Genomic DNA, 24,423 nt, shown 5'->3' on the forward strand with positions numbered 1-24,423 from the left:
AAGGAGAAGAATGGCAGCAAGAAATTGAAAACTTATTCGAACAAATAATGAAGGAAAACTTCCCCAATCCAGCGAAGGAAATAGACTTCCAGGAAGTACAGGAAGCTCAGAGAGTCCCAAAGAAGTTGAACCCAAAGAGGAACACACCAAAGCACATCATCATTAAGTTACCCAGAATCCAAGACAAAGAGAAGATTCTAAAAGCATCAAGAGAGAAGGAGACAGTTACCTACAAAGGAGTTCCCATAAGACTATCAACTGATTTCTCAAAAGAAATCTTACAGGCAAGAAGGGGCTGGAAAGAAGTATTTGAAGTCACGAAAAGCAAGGACCTACATCCAGCAAAGCTATCATTTAGAATGGAAAAGCAGACCAAGGGCTTCCCAGATAAGGTCAAGTTAAAGGAGTTCATCATCACAAAGCCCTTATCACATGAAATGTTAAAGGGACTTATCTAAGAGAAAGAAGATCAAAACTATGAACAATAAAATGACAGCAAACTCACAATGAACAAATGAACTCACTATTAACAAATGAACCTAAAAGAAAAGAAAAACAATGAAAACAAAAACTAAGCAAACAACCAGAACAGGAACAGAATCAGAGAAATGAACATCACACAGAGGGAGTTCAGTGGGGAGGGGGAAGGGAGGAATGGGAGTGAAGGTACAGGGAAGAAGAAGCATAATTAGTAGGCATAAAATAGACAAGAGATAAAAAATGGTATAGGAAACAGAGGACTCAAAGAACTTATATGTACAACCCATGGACATGAACTAAAAGGGGGAATGCTGGAGGGTTGTGGGGGGGCGGCAGGATGGAGGAGGGATAAAGGGGGAAATTGGGAAAGCTGTAATAGCATAATCAATAAAAACACTTAAAATAATAAAATTCCTCTTATTTGGAACACCAGGCTTCCTGGATATGAGTGTCTGTTTCTTTCCTCAGGTTAGAGACTCTGCAGCTTTTATTTCTTCTAATAAGCTTTCTGATCCTTTCTGTCTTTTCTTTCTGAGATCCCTATAATGCATATATCGGTCTACTTGATGGTATCCCGTAAGTCCCTTAACCTCTCTTCACCTTTTTTTCATTTTATTTTATTTTTGTTTTTCTGATTGGATGAATTTCACTGCCATGTCTTACGTTCCCTGATCCTTTTTTCCTCCTTGATTAGGACTGCTATTGAATCCCCCTATTGAATTTTCAGTTCAGTTACTACATTATTCAGCTCTAAATTCTATTTGGTACTTTTTAATATTTTCCATCTCTTTAAAATTCTCTCTTTGATCATGCATTGTTTTCCTGACCTTGGTGATTATCTTTATGATGGTTATTTTTTGACCTCTCTATCAAATAAATAACATCTCCATTTTTAAGATCTATTTCTGATTACTTACCTTATTCTTTTGTTTGAAACATATTCCTCCATTTCTTTCTTTTCCTTGACTCTCTGTGTTTTCCTTATTAGATTAAGCAGCCCTCTCCCAGTTTTTACCCCGTGGTTCATGTAGGATACGACCCTGATCAATCAGACCCAGTCTGAGCTCCTGTCTCTCAAACCTTTGTGATTGTCCAAGCCACCTTCTTGATCTTAGTAGTTCACAATATTTGAGATTGTGTCAAGACCCATAAGTATCCCAAAGAGGATAATTGCATGCAGCACCTAAATATAGGCTGATTGGAAGCTGAACCCTTAAGCAGCAGTTTGAAAGTATGTAGTTTACCCTTCCAGGAAGAACATGGGAGATGGGTGTTTTTGCCTGTTTCCGTTGTGATGAGCTCAGGTATACAGCTGAGGTGGTGGGGTTACAGAGGAAGTATGCTCCTGCTCTCATTAAGAACTGCTTCTGTGTTTGTTGCAGTCCTGTGAGACTCATAAATGCAAGCGCCATTGGCTAGCGAAGCCAGATGATCCAGGAACCCGTCTCATGGGTAGTTGTTGCAAAAGCTGAGGCATCAGATGTGTATACAAGCTCCTTGCAGGGAGATACTGGTGACCTGAAACAGGCTAGAGTGAGAAGGTGGTGAGGTGTCTTCTGGTTTCCCTGGGCTCTCAGGAGGACTGCTGGTGGCCCCTAGACATGTACTAAATTAGAAGTATGACCCATAGGAAGCGGCTTTAAACTCCTGCAGATGAACTTCTTTCAGGGAAAGACTGGCAGATGGGCATTTCTGCCTGATCCCTCCACAGTGAGCCCTGAGGGCATAAGTGTGGTGGGTGCTTGTGCCCATTAATAACTGCTACTTTGATTACTATAATCTTGTGGATGCAAGCTTTATTTATTTTCAGAGCTACCAGTTTTGGGGGCATATCTGTTGGGTAGGAATCTTAAAAGTGAGGGTGCTTGTCCTGGCTGGTGTTGCTCAGTGGACTGAACACAGTCCTGCGAACCAAAGGGTTGCTAATTCCATTCCCAGTCAGGGCACATGCCTGAGTTGTGGTCCAGGTCCCCAGCAAGGGGCATGCAAGAGGCAACCACACATCGGTGTTTCTCTTCCTCTTTTTTCCTTCCCTTCCCCTCCCTGTAAAAGTAAATAAGTAAAATCTCTTAAAAATGAAAAAAAATATTTTTAAAAAGTGAGGGTGCTAAACGTGGGGTCCAAACCCTTCACTCCTTAGTGAAAAGCTAGGAGCTCTCTCTCCATTGTAGGGTACCGTGATGAGGGTGGGGTTTATGGTGAGTGTCCCTTAGCATTTCCCACCAATTTGATGTAGGTATTTTTTTATTCCCTCTATGTGTAGAAGCTGCTCATCTAGTTTTTAGATTTCTCCAGAGGTTGTATACTCAGTGTGTGCAGGGGAAATGGGGAGTTAGAAGCCTTTTATGTCACCATACCCACCAACTCTCTGCAAGAAGCTTATCTTCCATTTTGGGGGACTGGACTAATTATCTTTAATCTGAGGTATGGGAAATCTCTAGTTCTTTAATTAAACATGCTTTGTAAATATAGTTTAAAATGTAGATTTTATTCTATTTTAAAACTCCTTACGGGAGCATCCATTAGACATAGAGATATTAGTCTTTCAGTTAAATATTAAGGCAAGATTACTGATGCTGGTCTTAAATATAATGGGTTTAAAAAACTATTTTTGAAAATAAGAAATACAGGCAGATGCCTATAACTTTTTAATACTGTGGCCAGGTATTTAAGATCTGATTCCATTTAACATAGAGTCAACTCAAAATTTTTAATAAGAGTATAAAAAGAAAAGTAGAAAAAAGAAATATAGAAGGTGAAAAAGTTTTAAGTGACAACAGAACACTAAGATGATGGAAATGCTCTAATCTGTGTAGTGTAGTAGCTGCTGGGCTACCAAGCATTTCAAATGTGGTAGTGTGAGTGAAAAATTAAATTTTAAACTTTATTGAATTTAAACTAATTCAAATTATAATAGCCACATGTGGCTAGTGGCTACTGTATCAAACTAGACAGTCTACACTAGGTTATAGAGTCTAGACCAAAGATGGAGAACATAAGTAATTATTAAGATAAGTTTTAAGATGAAAGATTTACAATAATAAAAATAAAATCTGAGAACTATCATAAGGGAGTAATATGTCCAAAGTAAAAAATTCTCCTATAAATTTCACATTTTAATAAAATTCTTCAGAAACTGCAAACTACCCATTCAAAGATATTGGTACAAGTGTGTATATGAAACAAGAATTTCAGAAAATAATACTTATTCTTACTAAGGTTTTGCATGCTAGTATTTTCTATTCCATATTTTTCTACTTCATTAAAAAGAAAAATTACTTATAACCCACTAAATTGATTTCACAGTCCACTAACATATCACAGAAATTGAAAAACCCTGCTCTAGATGACACATCTACTCACTCATGTTTTAGACTACTGCTGAAGAAATGTGTCAGTGACATGAGACTGTGATATTTGAGAAGGAAATTAAGTGTATTTGAACATAATGAACATACATAGATCTAAAATATCTCTATAAAAATGCCCAATTCCTTATTACCATAGCAATATCATATACCTAGCAAATGAGTATAGTATTTTATCATGGTCATAATGCATATTTGAGAATAAAATATGACATGCCTAAAGACATAACAAAATCAGAGCAATCAACTGGTGTCCTAGCAGATATTTCACCCATAAAATCAAAACCATTTCCCTAAACACCATTACCCACCCCCCACATTTAAAGAAATCAAATTATATCTGATAAAAGTGGTCAGCAGCAATTTATTTATTTTTATTTAAAATTATAAAGAAAATCATTACTTCTCCAGCATGGGGAGAATAAGAAGAAAATCATAAGAAATTGTTTTGGTGAGATAACTGAAAAAAGTGTGGATTAAAAAAAAACCTACCCTTATTTTAACTCCCTTAACCTTTTTCACTCTGGATATAAGCCCAGTTCTAAAACCTTAGTTATATAACTTAGTAAGTTATAATGAATCTTGGAAGAACCTGAGCACAAGTATGTCTAAAAATAATGAATAATACAATAGCACTTTATTTATATACAACTTAAAAAAATTTATATTCCACTCCTCAAAAGTCAGATAAAGGTCAAAATAGAAGAAAACTGTGCTAAAAATAAGCCAAGCTCAAATTCAAGTCTCAACTTTGTATAAACTATATAAGAAGCAATCCTTTTAGGCCCTGGCTGGCATAGCTCAGTGGATTGAGCGCGGGCTGGGAACCAAAGTGTCCCAGGTTCGATTCCCAGCCAGGGTACATTCCTGGGTTGCAGGCCAGAACCCCCAGCAACCGCACATTGATGTTTCTCTCTCTCTCTCTCTCTCTCTCTCTCTCCCCCCCCCCTCTAAAAATAAATAAATAAAATCTTAAAAAAAAAAAAAAAGAAGCAATCCTTTTAGACTGAGTGGTGTGAATGCTTGACATTAGAGATACTACTTTTTAATAAGACCCACCTAAAATCAATGTTTTAAAAATAAAAAAAATTTACAACACAAACTAGCATAAACTTTCCTTACACAATTAATAAATACCTATAGTTAGAAAACCACACTTGCTAGTGGTTAACAGCATTAACTTTGAGGAGCTCAAAATACCCAAATGATGCACTCTCATTTACCACCACACTTTTCTAGAGAAGCGTGGCAAATTTTACATTTTCATTTTTACAAAGCTAGAGGTAATATCAAAGAAGGTACATGAAAAAGGCATCTCAAAGTGTTATGCTATTGTTTCTTTTCTTGTATTTTTTCCATTACCATCTATATCCCTTACACCTGCCTCCCTCTGCAATCACCATACTGTTGTCGATGTCCGATGTCCGTTGAATCCTTTTTCCTTTTTGCTTGATCCCTTCATCCCTTAACCCCCACCCCACCACCAGAGCTGTCATCCTGCTCTTTATGAATCTGTCTCTATTTAGCTTGTCAGTTCAGTTTGTTCATTAGATTACACATGTAAATGAAATCATATGGTACCTGCCTTTCTCTGGCTTATTTCACTTACCATAACATTCTCCAGGTCCATCTATGCTATTGTTTCAAGCATTTGTTTTTATTCACTATAATAGTTAAGAATACAGAACCAGAATACAAAATAGTAAGTATACCAAAATTACAGTTATGTACCAATGTATTCATGGGTAAACTAACTTGTTAATATTAAGAATTATGTAGCCAGCCAAAGGATTTGGGGTAGTTTATTATTTCTATTCTAAAAATTATTGTTATATTAATGTTTTTTAAAAGTTTATTTTTTTGGTTATGCTATTATCATTGTCCCATTTTTTCCTCCCTTTTATTCCCCGCTGCCCTGCAACCCACCTCCCACCAGCATTCTCCCCCCTTAGTTCATGTCCCTGGGTCATGTATAAGTTTATTGGCTTCTCCATTTTCTACACTATTCTTAACCTCCCCTGTCTATTCTGTACCTACCATTTATGCTTCTTATTCTCTGTTGGAACCCTGGGTTTCAGGGTCTGTCTTGCTCATCCACATGCTAATGTGGGACTACCTGGTCCACTTCAGCCTTGCCGTCACATCCTCTCTGCCCCAGCTGCCTGTCTCCATCCCTCCTACCAGTCTGAATGAGTGTTTCTTTTTTAACTCCTTGGTTGTTGAATTTCCATACAGTTTGATAGTCTGGCAGTTCTGGTTGTTTTTTGTTTTTAAATTTGTTTTTGTACTTCTACCCATTCTACCTCCTCCCCCTCCCTGCTGATAACCCTCTTGCCATCCCCATTGCTGTGATTCTGTTCCTGTTCTAGTTGTTTGCTTAGTTTGTTTTTGTTTTAGATTCAGTTGTTGATAGTTGTGAGTTTGTTGTCATTTTATTGTTTTCATAGTTTTGATCATCTTCTTTTTCTTAGATAAGTCCCTTTAACATTTCATATAGTAAGGGCTGGGTGATAATGAACTCCTTTAACTTGACTTTATCTGGGAAGCCCTTTGTCTGCTTTTCCATTCTAAATGATAGCTTTGCTGGACAGAGTAATCTTGGATGTAGGTACTTGCCTTTAATGACTCTAAATACTTCTTTCCAGCCCCTTCTTGCCTGCAAGGTTTCTTTTGAGAAATCAGCTGACAGTCTTATGGGAACTCCTTTGTAGGTAACTGCTTCTTTTCTCTTGCTGCTTTTAATATTCTCTCCTTATCTTTAATCTTGGTTAATGTAATCATGATGTGCCTTGGTGCATGCTTCTTTGGGTCCAACTTTTTGGGGACTCTCTGAGCTTCCTGAACTTCCTGGAAGTCTATTTCCTTTGCCAGATTGGGGAAATTCTCCATTATTTTTTCAAATAAGTTTTCAATTTCTTGCTCTTCCTCTTCTCCTTCTGGTACCCCTATGATTCAGATGTTGGAACATTTAAAGTTGTCCCAGAGTTCCTAAGCCTCTGCTCATTTTTTTGAATTCTTGTTTCTTCATTCTGTTCTGGTTGAATGTTTATTTCCTCCTTCTGGTCCAAACTGTTGATTTGAGTCTGTTTCCTTCCTTCACTTTTGGTTCCCTGTATATTTTTCTTTATTTCACTTTGCATAGCCTTTACTTCTTCCTCTACTTTGTGACCATACTCAACTATTTCTGTGAGAATCCTGATTACCAGTGTTTTGAACTATGTACCTGATAGATTGGCTAAGAGATCTTCATGGCTTAGTTCTATTTTTGGAGCTTTGATCTGTTCTTTCATTTGAGCCATATTTCTTTGTCTCAGTGTACCTGTGATGTTGTAAGGGTCAATGCCTTAAGTGTTGGCCAAGGCGGGGCAACCCAGGTCACTGCTTTGTGGCACTGTTTTGGGGGAGGGGTCATAGAGGGAACAATGCTGCTTGCTCTGCTCTCTGCCAGCTTTCAGTCACTTCCCCTGCTACCCACAAGCAAATGGGGCCCTTCTGGTGCCGATTCCCAGGTGGGTGAGTTTGTGTACATTCTAGGACCCTGGGGGTCTCTCCAAAGAATTCTTCTGTGAGGCTGGGAGTTTCTCCCACTGCTGTAACCCCCACAGGTTTTTATAGAGGTTTTGAGGTTTTATTTCCCCTTGTTGGAACCCTGGGTTTCAGGGTCTGTCTTGTTCATCCACATGCTAATGTGGGACTACCTGGTCCACTTCAGCCTTGCCTTCACATCCTCTCTGCCCCAGCTGCCTGTCTCCATCCCTCCTACCAGTCTGAATGAGTGTTTCTTTTTTAACTCCTTGGTTGTTGAATTTCCATACAGTTTGATAGTCTGGCAGTTCTGGTTGTTTTTTGTTTTTAAATTTGTTTTTGTACTTCTACCCATTCTACCTCCTCCCCCTCCCTGCTGATAACCCTCTTGCCATCCCCATTGCTGTGATTCTGTTCCTGTTCTAGTTGTTTGCTTAGTTTGTTTTTGTTTTAGATTCAGTTGTTGATAGTTGTGAGTTTGTTGTCATTTTATTGTTTTCATAGTTTTGATCATCTTCTTTTTCTTAGATAAGTCCCTTTAACATTTCATATAGTAAGGGCTGGGTGATAATGAACTCCTTTAACTTGACTTTATCTGGGAAGCCCTTTGTCTGCTTTTCCATTCTAAATGATAGCTTTGCTGGACAGAGTAATCTTGGATGTAGGTACTTGCCTTTAATGACTCTAAATACTTCTTTCCAGCCCCTTCTTGCCTGCAAGGTTTCTTTTGAGAAATCAGCTGACAGTCTTATGGGAACTCCTTTGTAGGTAACTGCTTCTTTTCTCTTGCTGCTTTTAATATTCTCTCCTTATCTTTAATCTTGGTTAATGTAATCATGATGTGCCTTGGTGCATGCTTCTTTGGGTCCAACTTTTTGGGGACTCTCTGAGCTTCCTGAACTTCCTGGAAGTCTATTTCCTTTGCCAGATTGGGGAAATTCTCCATTATTTTTTTCAAATAAGTTTTCAATTTCTTGCTCTTCCTCTTCTCCTTCTGGTACCCCTATGATTCAGATGTTGGAACATTTAAAGTTGTCCCAGAGTTCCTAAGCCTCTGCTCATTTTTTTGAATTCTTGTTTCTTCATTCTGTTCTGGTTGAATGTTTATTTCCTCCTTCTGGTCCAAACCGTTGATTTGAGTCTGTTTCCTTCCTTCACTTTTTGGTTCCCTGTATATTTTTCTTTATTTCACTTTGCATAGCCTTTACTTCTTCCTCTACTTTGTGACCATACTCAACTATTTCTGTGAGAATCCTGATTACCAGTGTTTTGAACTATGTACCTGATAGATTGGCTAAGAGATCTTCATGGCTTAGTTCTATTTTTGGAGCTTTGATCTGTTCTTTCATTTGAGCCATATTTCTTTGTCTCAGTGTACCTGTGATGTTGTAAGGGTCAATGCCTTAAGTGTTGGCCAAGGCGGGGCAACCCAGGTCACTGCTTTGTGGCACTGTTTTGGGGGAGGGGTCATAGAGGGAACAATGCTGCTTGCTCTGCTCTCTGCCAGCTTTCAGTCACTTCCCCTGCTACCCACAAGCAAATGGGGCCCTTCTGGTGCCGATTCCCAGGTGGGTGAGTTTGTGTACATTCTAGGACCCTGGGGGTCTCTCCAAAGAATTCTTCTGTGAGGCTGGGAGTTTCTCCCACTGCTGTAACCCCCACAGGTTTTTATAGAGGTTTTGAGGTTTTATTTCCCCTTGTTGGAACCCTGGGTTTCAGGGTCTGTCTTGTTCATCCACATGCTAATGTGGGACTACCTGGTCCACTTCAGCCTTGCCTTCACATCCTCTCTGCCCCAGCTGCCTGTCTCCATCCCTCCTACCAGTCTGAATGAGTGTTTCTTTTTTAACTCCTTGGTTGTTGAATTTCCATACAGTTTGATAGTCTGGCAGTTCTGGTTGTTTTTTGTTTTTAAATTTGTTTTTGTACTTCTTTTGGTTGTGTGAGGAGGCAAAATATATCTACCTACATTTCCACCTTTGCTGGAAGTCTGTTATATTAATGTTTTAATAAAACAAAGGAAAAATATCAAGTTAAGTCACAGTACAGGCCAAGTCAAAGAGTCACAAAAGTGCCCCACAGTTACACTAGCTGGTATAAACTGCAGAGCCTCAGGCATTCTAAGTGGGGACAAACCTGCTTCTGTGCCTGGTCAAAGGCAGGCACAAATGGGTTAAGCATGAGAGAGGTCAAATGACTGGCATGAAACCCTGGCCAACAGGGACCTTTCGTTGTGAATGGAGATAAACCTATTCAACCACATCTCCTCTGGGAGGTAAAAATGCTAGTAAGTAAGTAAAGAATGGGACTTTGATCAAGCTAAGGATATAATCCTTTCTGGTCTCAGAAACCAAAGGTCCCTGAATGACTATACTACTGAAAACATAATGCACCTATGTAAACTTGTAATAAGATCCAATATCTGAAGGCAATATGTGAATGCTTTTTCTTTGCAACCTTAAAGAATCAAACTAATTTAGTTTTACAGAGAAAAAATGTATGAAAATAGAATCTAAACATAATATAACAAAGTTATGATATCTGGGAAGGGTGGTATGTACAAAGAAGTCTACAAAGAAATTATGTTAGTCATTAAGCACATACCAGGTGCTTAATAAGTATTATAAATGAATAATAAAACTATGTAAGCATTAAACTTTAAAGAGGAATGCTAAAAGCTGGGCCACCACAATGATTGTTTCTTATGCATACTGCTATGATAATTCCTTAAGTATCTTTAATGGTTTACAATTTCAAGTATTTCACTTCTCAGTTTATTTTGCATATTTTATTTTTCTTTCAGAGACCCAACCTATTCTCTTAAAATATATGATTGTAAGATTTAATTATATTCTTTTTAAATAAAATATTTCATGTATATAAATATAGCTAATATAATATATACCCATCTGCCCACCATCCGACTAAAGAAATAGAATAATACAAATATGACCAAGACACTAAAGGTATGACCCAACATCCACTTTAAGAAATAAAACACTACAGATATGACCACACCAGTTAAGAAAGCACTATAAATATGACTAATAATATAGTGCCTACCATCCAACTTCAGAAATAAAACACTACAGATACGACCAAAGCACCGCAGACACGACCAGTAAAACTCTGTGACCTTTCCCTCTTACATTCTCCTTACCCAGAGGCAATAACCATTCTAAGTTTCTTGTCTTTCATTTTCATGTATGTTTTTATACTTTCACTACATCTTTATATGTACATAAACAATAGCAGCAGTTGTTTTCTAAAATTTTTTGCACACATCTCCTAAACCTTTTGAAAACTATGTACCACCTTGGACATTTGATGTTTAAATAATGACAAAGGATGTATTTTCCAGTTTACTGCATATTGAATGCATGCTTTAAATATGTTTTGTTAAAGCTTTGGAGATTCAGTTTAGCTTGTTCAATTTATGGAAAATATAACCATACAATTTAACTGGCAAAGCCAGTCCTCATTGTCGAACCCAATCAGCCAAATCTGACTTACCCTGTCAGAAAAAGTCTAACTTAATATTTAGATTCAAATTAATGTGTTATGTATACCCATGGCAACTTTCTCACTTGTGAGGTTTAATTTTAAATAGATAAATGGACAGCTAGCTAGCTTGCTAAGAAGAGGAACTGTAAGATACGGAGCCTTGCATGAGTTTGTTGCCTGGATGAAAGAATGTGTTGCCCCTTCAATAATTTTTATTGAAGTTTTCTCTGCTTTGCTGTCAAGGGACTCTCCCTCAGGAGAGATTCACTCTCCAATAGTCTCTTTGTTTTGGTTCCCTGGAGATTTTTAAATCCCAAGGCAATGCACCATAGTAAGATTTAATATAGACAAGGGATAAGGTTTTCTTTTGAAAAGTGGGAGACAGATGATTATAAAGTAAGTCAGAAAGGAGAACTGGCAAACCAGAAGGGAATTCTCGTGCAGATCATTTTTAGGAAAGAATACATATGAAAAGAGAGAATATGGAAATTAATTCTTTAAAGCTATCCATATCTGTATGTCCCTTAGAGAGTCTTTATGTACCCAGTGGTACAGGTATCCCGATTTAAAAATCATCAGTAGCAGGGGTGAGCAAACGAGGATCTCCTTGTCACCTCGTATATACAGTTTGGTATAGAGAGTTCCACTGGATGTTCATTTCCATATTATCTATAACTGCTTTGATACTACAATGACAGAGTTAAATAGTTACAATAAAAACTTTGTCTCACAATGCTGGAAATATTTACTATCGGGAACTTTAAGGAAAAACTTTCTTACTCTCCATCTACATAATTGTGTGTATGCTTTTTAAAAGTCTTTTCTTTACATCAAAGTTATATACTTACATATTTTATAGGGCCAGATCATTTTAAAAATCTTTTTATGAAAAAGTAATACTTCCCTCTCCTCAGAAGAAGCTACCTTATATTCTTTTAGCTAATGTTTGTGGTTATAGTACAGCCAAACCAGGGAGTCACAAAAGTGTGTCACAGCTGTAAAGCTGACCGACCCATCCATAATATCTAAATAACATCCTTATATAATGAATTCTTTATTTTTCAGTTTTAAATAATATGTTAACTTCTCATTATTAAAAAGACTTTTCCATCATTCTTGTGAACTAATATTCTCAATATAGTTGCAAATCAATGTTCAATATTTATATTATGAATAAACACTGACAATAAGGGAGTTATCCAGTAGACTAGGATTATTTTTCCTTTTCGAGCCAAGTTTTTTTGGGGGGATAATTAATAAATTCTGTTTATTTTCCATGTACTTGTCTATAATTCAACCTCACTTGACATGTTCAGTATGTATGTGTTCATTTAATTCCTCTGTTCTCAGAATGGTATGTCTCCCCTCAATACTGTCTGGAAAGCAAATGACACTGTTTTCTCTTTCCTATGAATAAAAGCTCCAGCTTTCAACTGAGTTGAGAAACTTGCCTAGTTTTCAGACTTTCACAAAGGAATTTTCTTTTTCTTCAGGAGACTTAACATTGATATAATGATTTTCTTTAATATATAGTTAATATTCAAACGTTGTTCTTCATGATTAGATTACAGTTGTGTATTTTAAGAAGTACTACATGAATGATGTCTTATTCTCAGTGCATCACACGAGGCACACAAGGAAGTGCACAGGATGTCAAATCTGTCCTACTTGGTGTAACTTTTGACCACCTGGTTAAGGTGGTAGGTATCCTTTAAATTTGTCCACTAGAAAGGTACTTTTTCACCCATTGTAATTAATAAGTAATTTGCAGGGAGCTACCTTGATATCATGTAAATATCCTGTTCTCTAACAAAATCTGACCCAGTGGTTTTAGTCTCCACTAACAATTTTTCCCTGAATCAATGAGAGTTGAAAAATGGTGATTTTTCCTAATTATTTCTTCTACATTTATTGGTTGGCATCTAATGTCTTCTTAAACAGATTTTCAGCTAGGGTATTGTTTTTAGCACAAGCCTCAGTTCCACTTTCAGAGTTTCCTGGCACTGCCAATTACTAAGCATTCTGGGGTTTTACGGTTTAAATTGGGTTGCTTCTGGGCTTTCTCCTCTGACAGATTAGCAGTCATTCTTCTCAATTTTGCTAAATCTGTTACTACTTGTTCATCTACTTTCTAGCTTCCAAAACATTGTTGCTGTTTTGCCTATTCAATTTTCCTTGATCTTGTAGGTTTATGCTTTTAAAAATAAATCCCTTTACTGCCATTTTAATTAGGCTTGAAAAGAAAGTAAACTCATGTGTTTAACTCACTAACTTTACTTGAAAGTTCATTATTCATTCCCTACTTTCAAACTTCATATACATGGCATTATATTGCATGGAATCTTATTCAACTTGCACCTTTTTTCCCCCCTCAAAATGATGTTTCTAAGATTTATCCACATTGATACATGTTATAGTTCATTCATGTTATAACCCAGTGTATGAACATGCCATAATTTTCTTACCCATTTCCACTCTATTCCCCAAAGTGATATTGAGAAGTTTGGGGTAGGGATCTATTTTTCCACGAACATATACACTCCATATTTGCAATTTAAATTAATAGGAACATAGGATTATATATGCAAAATGTTGATTTTAAGACATTTCAATTCTGTAGCTTATAAAATGAACATAATAACACTTGGTAGAGAGAACTCAATAAATGTCAGTTATTTGAAGACAGTTGTGAATTGGGCCTCCAGAATTCAGAAATAAGATTCTTCTGAATGTTAAACTGCAAGATCAACACATTATAATCCAGAGCAGAGAATGAAAATAGTAAAACAAAAGAATGGCTGCAGGGCCAGCAACATTGGACCATAATATAACTATTGTAATAGCAAAGTACATAATATCTCAATCAGAATAAGGAGGCAAAGAAAAACGAATCATAAAGGCAAATGCGGGCAGTCCATAAAAACACTGTCCATGGAAGCAAAAGCCTTACCAGCAGGTGACAATGTTTTCTATTCCAAATCATAAGGCTATTCTTAGGATAAAGATGGCTATTGGAATTGTGGCCAAATTTACTTAAATATTCCCATTCTTATATGTCAGACTGTCCCTATTTTGGGATGAATACAACATGAAATTTAAGCCTGATGTGACAAAACATTTATTTTACTAAATCCTCTTATCCTAATGCCATACTCACCAGATAACCTACTGTTTCTTTTTCCTGTGCCAATTTAATTTCTTTTTTAAAAAAAGATTTTATTTACTTATTTTTAGAGAGAGAAGAAGGGAAGGAGAGACAGAAGGAGAGAAACATCAATCCATTGCCTCTTGCACATGCCCTGACCAGGGACTGAACCCCACAACCCAGGCATGTGCCCTGACCAGGAATAGAACTAGTGACCTTTCGCTTTGTGGGAGGACGTCCAACCAACCGAAATCCTGGCAACTATTTCATACTCACATATGTTTTAGTCACTATGAAATCTTTTCGAGTCAAATTGCCTTATACATGGACAAAAATAAGTCTTCAGAGCCTCAAGTGCAGATTTGAGAACAAGTAATCAAGGTATGTGAGTCTGTCTAGCTGCCTTAGCCTTTCCTTAGTCTATACCATAATCATTTCCAACTCCATTCTCTACTGGTTTCTAGAATTTTCTCTTCCTCCTTCATGCAAATATGTATTAAAAATAAAGTGGGAGAACTCTAATGTTGTAGCTTTCTACTACTGTCTATAAACCTATCACTGAGTCACATATTTTGTCATGGCAACACACTGATTCACTTTTTCAAACAGAAAAGTTCATTCTGCTTCCTACAGTTTTGTCAGTGTGAAAGGAAAAACAATGTTTGAAAATATTTGCTATATTTTGCTGCTAGTGGGATAGAGTCAGGACTAGGAAAAATTTACCTCATTCATTATGTGAAATGTTTATTCAACTTGTACTGCACTGATGAATTTCTATGAAAAAGGTATAGGCAATGCTCAGCTTTGAAATATGTTCAGTTTTACAGGGTTATTTCATGGTTGTTGGGAATTCAAACTCTTAAGTAAACCATGTAATATACTTATAGGGCATTGAGATTTTCATGTCTGTCAATAAAAGCCCATCTAATAATGAATTAAGCTTTGTGTTAGGTGCTTATGACATACAAATGAATAGAATATAATCCCTGTGCCATATGACTCACAATATAGTCAGAAAGATGAACAAATAAAACAAATAATTATAATTCTGAACTCAAAAGGTTATATAGGTACACAAGGCAGTGTAGTTATGTCAAGAGAGAAGTGATTAACTAACTGCAAGTTAAGAAGTTTTAAAAAAGCTGAAGAAAGCATCAAGGATTTAAAGGGCCTTTTTAAATGGAATTAAGCATGAGCAGAGCAGAAGTATGCCAACTAATGGGAGTGGGGGAAGACATGAAACTTGAGAAGCAGCCACGAGTTCCTTAATGAGTGGGGTGGGTATAACAAGTATAAAGGAGGAAAGCTAGATAATTGGGCTGGGCACAAATCAGAAGCCCTTGCATGGTATGCCAAGGAATTAGCCATGCTTCCCAAGAAGGGTGCCAAAAAATGTAACCCTTCAGCCTTTAAGGTAATCAGGAGAAAAATTCTTGGGTCACAGGGTAGGTGTGTGTTTGATTTTATAACTGCCAGGTTTTGAACATGGATGTATCATTTTACACCAGCCACTACTGTATGAAAGTTATGGTTACTCTAGTTATGTTTATGTCAATCTTTTACATTTTAGCCATTTTTGTGGGTTGTAGTAGTATCTTGTGGTTTACTGATGACTAGTGATGTTGAGTACCTTTTCATATGCTCAGTGACCATTCTTGTATCTTATAAAGGGTCTGTTTAAGATTTTCACTCAATTTTTATTATCGTTGTCTTTTTTTTAATCGAGTTGAACTGTTCTTTATATAGTCTGCATACAAGTCCTTTGTCAGATATACTATGATTATTTTCTCCCAGTCAGTTGCTGCCTAAAGTACTCTTTTGAGCAGCATTTTTAACTTTGACTAAATTCAATTTATCAATATTTTTCTTTTATAGATAGTATTTTCTGTCTCCTGTCTACCCCAAAGTTGTGATGATTTTCTACAATATATTTTTTTCTAGAAGCACTACAGTTTTAGCTTTTTTGTTCAGTTCATCTTGAATTAGTACTTCAGTAAGATGTAAGGTAGGAATCAAGGTTCATGTTTTCCCACACAGATATTAAGTTATTCTAGCGCCATTTGATGAAAAGACTTTCTGTTCCTAATTGTGTTCCTTTGGTGCTACTGTCAAAAAACACTGGCCACACACAGTCTGTGTCTGGACCTTCCATTCTTTTCCATTTATTTATTTAAATAATGTCCTTAGGCCAGTACCACACTGTTTTGATTACTATAGTCTTTTTTAAAAAAATATTTTATTTACTTATAGTCTTAAAGCTAGACAGTGCAAGTCCTCTAATTTTGTCTCCTTTTTCATGACTGCTTTCAGCTATTCTTGGCCCTTTGCATTTTCACATACATCTCAGAATCTGCATGTTGATTTCTACCAAAACAAGTCTTATTTGATTGACTCTATAGATCAGTGGTTCACAGAATGTGGCTCTGGACCAGGAACATCAGCATCACCAAGAAATGTGTTATAAATACAAATATTCAGAAATTACCCCAGACCTACTGGATCAAAAACTCTGGGGATAGGGCCCTGCAATATGTTTTAATAAGCCTTCCCAGTGACTCTGATGCATGATGAAAGTATAAGAATTACTGCTGTGGATCAATTTGGGAGAATTAATATCTTAGCAATACTAAATATTCCAATCCATGAATATAAATATTTCTCCTCATTAATGTAGGTCCTTTTTCATTTCTCTCATATATGTTCTTTAGTTTTAAGTATATATGTCTTGCATATAATTTGTTTAAGTTATATCAGGGTATTTTATGTTTTTGATGCAATTGTAAATGGCATTCTAATCACTGTAGGCTAACTTTTAACTATAGTATATAGGTCATGTGGCCAGAAGGCTATTTGGGGGTAGGAGTTTACTAAGATATTTGAAAAAACATAAGAGGTCAAATGATTGGTAGCATCTTGAAAATGAACTAGTTTTAACAGGCATTTAGGAATAGGAGTTTGTTTCCAGTGAAATGATATAGGGATTAAGCATAAGCAACTGCAAGGATCACAAAAAAAAGGGACAATCAGACATCATCCTCTCCTATGGTCTTGCTGAACATTCTCTACTATTCTTGACAAAAAGGTTAAATATGAGTATATAGCATCTAGATCCAGCTGCCAATTTGGGAGAAAGACTGAGTAACGTGAAGAACATAAAATCAGTTAAATTGAGACTATGGCAAACTCTACAGGTCAAATGGACTACAGTTTTCAACAAATAAATTTATAAGGAAATAAGATGGAGGAGGGACATATTATATAGATTGAAAAAGATTTAAAACATATGAAGTTTTTACAAAATAGACAAGTCTAAACTATAATGTAGATTTAAGTGATAAAATTATTTTAAAATGTGAGGAAATAATTATAAAAGTCAGGTTCAGGGATGCTTTTGTGAGGATCGGAGGCTGTACTGAAATGGGGCCTGTGATTCTGGTGTAGCTGGCAAAGTTCTATTTCTTCACCTGGGTGGAATTCATGTCATAAAGTAACCTATTAAGCTATACATTTAATTCTTGTGGTTTTCTGTAAACCTGTCTTTTACATTAAATAGGTTTTCCCCTTGCCTTAACATGACATATCTAGAATCTGTAATTAAAGAGTTTATAGGTTTTAGGGGGAGAATAGTTTTTGGTGAAGATAAGAACGAAGGTGTGGCTATGAAAGCAGGTGCTGCCTTGAGGTAGAGATCCTATGTGGATAAAGGCAAAGAACTGAACGACTAAGACTGGGAAGACACTGAGGGGAGAAGTCTGCGAATCTGGTTCTAATTTCTGTATCTGTGTGGAAGAGTGGCCTGGAGATTGGCAAAGATAAAAGTGACAACCAAGGAGAAAGAAATATACTTGAATTGCAAAAGTACTACACTCCCCTGGGCCCACAAAACGGAAGAATATTTTAGAAGGGACTGGGAGAAGGGAGGGACAGTTGAACCCACTTTCTTTCTGTGGGCTGTGGGAAAATAAGCACAATTTACCTCAAGAAAGGAAGAAATCTTCCAGACATAGACAGATTTCAGTGTAGGCTATGTGGTAGAGAAAGTTCCTAGGAAAATATTAAAGGTGAAGGGTAATTTGCTAACAAAGAAACAGAAATTCCTGAAACACAATGGAAAGGGTTAGGAGGGAGGGAAAGGGGTGTGCGTGTGTGTTTGTGTGTGTGTGTGTGTGTGTGTTGGGGAGGGTACAGAAGAATTTGAAGAATGATGTGATTAATAGTATATTAGAAAAGAGGCTAGAGAGAGCTCCTTTTTAGATATTCAAGAATATAACCACAGCCCTGACTAGCCTGGCTCAGTGGGCTGGTGTCTGGCAAACCAAAAGGGTCTCAGTTCATTCCTGGTCAGAGCACTTGCCTTGGGTTGCAGGACAGGTCCTTGGTTGGGGGTGTGTGAGAGGCAGCCAGTCAATGTTTCTCTTGTGCATTGATATTTCTCTTTCTCTATTCTGTCCCCTCTCTCTAAAAATAAATAAAATCTTTAAAAATAAAAAAAAAACATATATCACTGATGGAATGACTTGGTCTCACTCAGATTGGAGCTTGAGATGCTGGGATTGCTTAAAATTTACTAGAGGGGTGTCTTAGGACTGATCATTGGAGTAGCCTCCAACTAATAATCACTTTGCATATCAATGGTTCCACAGAAGAAGGCTTCCACAGTTCTACAGGACAAACAATGGAGTAACGCCTTTGTTCTTATGACCAACAGAAGGTGAATCACAAGGGCTCCTTGAACTATCCTACCTATGTAAATCACTGGTGATACTTCTAAATTTTGGATCACACTGACTTTTTTCTCTTTTATTTCAAGGTTCACTGATATTAGAAAGAAGGGTCTGAGAAAAGTAGAACAGGGCCAAGGTGGAAACAGCATGCAAAACTAGAGATGGGCTTAGAGATGTGCTCACTCAAACTTCGGCCAGATGAACATTGATGTGGTCAGTATAGGAGGAATGGAGCAAGTAAAGAAAGTATGCCAACCTATGGGTGATTACGGGTTCTTCCCTGGAATACTCTACCTCTCAACAAGTGGGTTCTAAGTTTTGGAGCTCATTTATGTTGTCATACAGGTTTGTAGTAGTGAGGGAATAGGGAAGAGAAAAGAGGAGGGAAGTCCTAAATAGCAGAAGAAAAGGAATAATTAGTATACTAGTGAATTTGGAAATTTTCCTTTTATGAAATACATTTATGTCTTACAAAATATAATAACACTTTATGCTTTTGTTTTAAAATAAAAGTTATAAAATAAACATGTTTTAAAACACATATGCCACAGTATTGCTATGCTTTTTATCCTGCATACCACCAAAACTATATTTTAAAAGTCTTAAATAAAAATACAATTCAATGAGTAATTACTGAGTACTGCAGGTTATAAACTTATTGATATTTAAAAGTTTTTTTGGTTCTGACCGGTGGCTTGGTGGGTTGGGCATCATCCCACAAGGCAAAGGATGGCCAGTTCAGTTCCTGATCAGGGCACATGCCTGGGTTGTGGGCCAGGTCCCTGGTTAGGGGTGTGCACGAGACAACCAAATGATTTTTCTCTTGCACATGGATGCTTCTCTCCCCTCTTTGTCCTTCCCTTCCCCTCGCTCTAAAAAGAACAAATAAAATCTGTTTAAAAAGTTTTTTTGTATACTCAATAGTTCAATTTATGTAAAATTATGACATTTTAAGTTTTATATATAATAAGGGCAAACAAGTATAGCATGATTTGGATAGGACAAAGATATTCAGTGTTTCTCAAACTTTTCCACCAAAGCATCTATATCAGAACAGAGAGCTCTCAGGGGCCAGGGGAAACATCCTGATGAAAGCTGCTATAAGTCCAAACTTTCTAAAAAGTATTTTTACTTTGTTTTAAAATTTTATTATTTTACTTTAAAGTTTATATTAATTTTATTACATTCCATAATTTATATACTTATTTTATTATAAAAATGTTTTAAATTACTTTCCATGGAATAAAATGAATACTTTGGCAAGATGTATCATATTTATTCTGAGTCCTCATGTATACCGGGGGGAACAAATTCCCAATTGAGAAACACAGCATTATAAACACATGCTATTTGAATATTTTCCTTGTGCATTCTTACCTCCATAGTAGGTGGAGTTTTTCTTGTTCTTCTAATCCAAGCTAGAAAAAATAAATAAATGTAAGTTTTCTATAACTTGCACAAACATTTTATTCATTCATGCATAAACTAAATATTTATTGAGTAACTATTATATATTGTTTTAGGCACTGGAGATACAACAGGGAATCAAACACGAATTCCCTCGCTCCTGTAGCATATGTGCTAATGAAGGGAGTACAGAAAAGAAAAACCCAAACATATGATGTCAGAAGGTAATCTGCGTCATGAAAAAATGTAACCATTTGGGAGGATAAAGAGAGGGCATTTTCATATCTGAAATCATACCTCATATAACCATCTAAATTCAAGTTAATATATATATGGCATATATGCCAATCACAGTACAGTAAACTTCAAGGCGATATCAAAATTATATTACCCTGAAAGCTTTAATTAGTTATTGCTCAATTTACAAAGGAAGGGACATAGAAAGTTTCAATTTAAAAGATTTTTCTTCTGATCTGCTCTGGCAAGCAGCCTAACTCTTAGGGTTGGTATCATCAGGTCTTAACTCTAGCACCTGGGAGATGAACTGCTGAGTAGAAAGAGCCCATATTTCTTAAGTGTCTAGTGGGCACTGAGCACTGTTGTAGATGCTTTACAGCAATAGGGAATGGGGCTGCCTCTATGGAAGTGTATCAAAATCACTGATAGTAGAAAGAAGGGTCTGAGAAGAGCATAAAGAGCCATGTAACTAATAGTGCATTAGATGGCCACTAAAATCAGACTTTGAAAGCCTTACAAATAGTAATTAACTTCTTCCAGAGGAGACTGCTGTGGATTAAATTTTGAGAGAATAGTAGGTAAGAAGGAATGATAACTTTCAATTGGTTACATACCTTCCTTGAATAACCATTAACATGAAGAAGGAGATATTTCAAAGTGAAATATTTAAGAATTTAAAACAAAAAAGATAATGGAAATATATAAACCTCTAAGACTTATTTTTTGCTTCATTCTCTCAATAGCATTTATTTACTGCCTACTATGTACAGTACACAAATGTAAGTTCTCTGAATGATGCTAAGGAGAATCTCATATATATCCTGCTTGGCTCCTGAAGTATTTGCAGGTTGAAAGAGATGTCATAATCACAAGGAACTAGAATTCAAGGTGAAAGGTATTTTCAAGTGGAAGTACCCATAAAATGCTATGGAAATTCAAAGGTGGAATGAACATCCCAACCCCCACCCACAATTAGGAATTCACATCTCAGTTTGAATAAAAGATAAAGAATTCCTCTATAAGAAGCTTACATGTTTTATTGTAATTACTTGTTTTATGTTACGTACACTTTCTATTGGGCCATAAAATCGATGAGACCCTGTACCTTGTCTGCTTTGTTCATGACTGTATTTTCAAGGTGGGTGGCAGGTTGATGTGTACCAACAAATATTTGTTGAATGAAAAAAATAGTACATTAGGAAAGAGGTAAGTGAGGGCTAGGTTTTAGATGTTGAAGAATGTAAGCACCATGGATGGAATGACTTGGTCTCATTGTTTCTGATGGGAGCTTGTTTGAGATGTTGGGATCTCAAAGTGTTTAGGAGAGTAAAGGCAGATTTTCTGGGTTCAAATACCAGCTTCATTATTTACTAGCTGTGCTACCTAGGGCAGTTCATTTAATTTTCTAGGCATCAGAGTTCTTATGTATAAAATATGAACTATAATAGTATCTGCATTTTAGTGTTATTATTAAAGCTACATCAAATAATATATATAAATTCTGAGCACAGAGTTTGGCATACGGTAAGCATGCAAGTCTAGATTGTTACTATTCTCATAATTATTCAATAACCTGTATTTTTACTACAAACTCAAAAAAAGCAAAGATCAATATCTGTTTGGCCTATGAAGAATATTGAAAACTGTGAGAAAATATAGTGTAGGGAATATAGTCTTTAAAAAGTACAAAACTGCTATTTTATCACTTTATAGATTCAATCTTCATTACAAAATTGCAAGGAATCCTTATTTTATAGAGAAATTGAATAACTTTCCCAAATTTATACCTAAGCAGTAATGGTGGGATTTGAATCCAGATCTGACCCTGCCTCTGGCTCCAAAAGCCACCCATGGTCTACTAACTAAGCAGTCTCTTAAACTTTAGTAAACAAAGAACACTAAACTAGGAAGAGAAATAGGTGTAATTACATGTAAGAACATAAAAATTATTGACTTTTTACAGTCTGGGAACTGAGTTCAGAAAGATAAAGTAACTTGCCTAAACTCATATAACTAGTGAGTAACAGATTGGGAATCAAATTTGGTTGAACTGACTCTAAAAATCTGAACTCTGTTGGTTCACCTCCTCTCCTGACCACTTACTTCCACCAGCCAGCCAGCCTTCAGTGATTCAAGTAATAACACCAGAACCTAGCCTCATGACAAGCCCAATGCTGAATGGTTGTGGGGAAGAAAGAGCAACATTCAACTGTGGGCCTGGGATTAGTTATTTCTCCCTGCTCTTGTTTTCTTTTCCACTAATCCCATGCATCTATTTTTAATACAGCCCTAGTGTTTTGCCTTCTCTACTCCTGTTTCTGAACTTCTAACCCTGTTATTCTTCTCCACGATGTCTTTATTAATAGCTTCCGATTTGGTCCATTTCTACCCATAACTTGTACAGGTTTTATATCCTTGTTAGGCTGTCAAAGGCAGGATGCATCTGTAGGAGATTTATTTTTCTACCACCTAAATTCCTTGAAAGAGTTGGTATTTAATACAGCTGTTGAGTGAATACTTCCACTATAAAATAATTCCACTGTAAAAATTTGTTTTAATGGGATTTTGACCTGTATGAGAAAATCCAGGTTTGTAACAGCAAGATTCCTCTGTGCAATCAAGGAAAGAAGTGGTTTATGGAATTTTTTAGTTACCTCTTTGTGGTCAAAATAAAATTTACTTATCTATATTTATAGGTATTTTTCTATAAAACGGACTTCTTTTAAAATAATTCAACATGAATCATATAACTTGAAAAGGTTTAAGCACTAAATCTTCAGTTTTATTCTGGATTAAAAACTTAATCCAGAAAAATCAACTGGTAGGGCAGGGGTTGCAGACCATAGCCTGCAAGCCAAAACTGGCTAACAAAGAACAGTATTTCATAACACATAAAAATGATATAGAATTCAAATTTCACTGTCCATAAAAAAGGATTTATGGGAACACAGCCACACTTATTTGTTTATACATTGTCTATGACTACTTTTCTGCTACAACAAAAATAAGTAGTTATAACAGACCACATGGCCCAAAATGCCTAAAATAATTAACATCTAGCCCTTTAAAGAGATTGTTTACCAACCCCTGTTCTAGGGCAACCATTAAGTATTAGCCTTTCAGCAACAACTATATATCTTGATTCAAAACACTTTCATATTACCTAGAATAAAAGTTATTAACTAGCACACTTTTTACTATTGATTATTATGTATTCTAGAGTCTATGAAAACATACTGTTGGCATTAGATCAGGCTGAAAAAATATAATGGGACAACGCACATTTACTATCACTATGAGAAAAATTACTAAAAACAGCAATTTGTCTTATTGATGAGTCTATAAATAGCATTTTCAGTTTTTCTAAGGTTAGAAAAACAAATATTTCAGTAGAATCGAAATAATTTTTTAAAATCCCAAGGCAGACTAATAGGTGGAGGAAACTCTGATATGTGTTTTCTAAAGCTTACTGTTTTTCGATGTTTATAAAATTCATTCATAGATGTAAGAATGTAATATAATTCAGATAATGTATTAAGTACCACCTAGACTATTCACTTTCATGGGACACTATTCTCCAAGAAATAATATAGGAACTTTCTTTAGCTTTGTTTTAAATGTTCAAAGAAAAAAAAATCTTTAATCTGGATATATGCAATTGCTAACATAAATTTGTATATTTATAATTTTACAATAACCAGATACTTGAAATGTCTTCATGAGATGATGGTTGATGTCTATTTTTTGTTATACATCTAATAAAGGTTTACAACTGGAAATTTTCAATGTGACTTCTCATTTATATAACATCCCTAGTTTCCCACTCCCTACATACAACAAAGGAAATGTTCTGCTGAAGGTTGGCCAGATTTAGGAGGAGGAAGGAATAAAAATAAACATTAATATCAAATCATTACATTCCTTTTTTTATATCAGAATAATCTGGAAGTGAATCTGTATCCAATTATAAATTAGATAATGATGCTGCCTTTGCTAATGATATCTGTATGGTAGACTCTATATCAGTCTTCCT

The 24,423-nt window shown here is 36.0% G+C and overlaps 1 protein-coding gene across 1 annotated transcript in view; it reads right to left on the reverse strand.

Moving 5' to 3' along the window:
* Positions 1-24,423, reverse strand: part of NDUFAF2 (NADH:ubiquinone oxidoreductase complex assembly factor 2) — a 156,163-nt gene that overhangs the window by 23,396 nt on the left and 108,344 nt on the right. The window contains exon 3 of the mRNA XM_045848125.1: positions 20,124-20,164. Within this exon, the coding sequence (XP_045704081.1) occupies positions 20,124-20,164 (41 nt within the window). The remainder of the gene's footprint in view (positions 1-20,123; positions 20,165-24,423) is intronic.

This window comes from Phyllostomus hastatus, unplaced genomic scaffold (genome assembly GCF_019186645.2).
Source record: "Phyllostomus hastatus isolate PE091 unplaced genomic scaffold, TTU_PhHast_1.1 phas_contig_58, whole genome shotgun sequence".
In the NCBI taxonomy this organism is placed as follows: domain Eukaryota; kingdom Metazoa; phylum Chordata; class Mammalia; order Chiroptera; family Phyllostomidae; genus Phyllostomus; species Phyllostomus hastatus.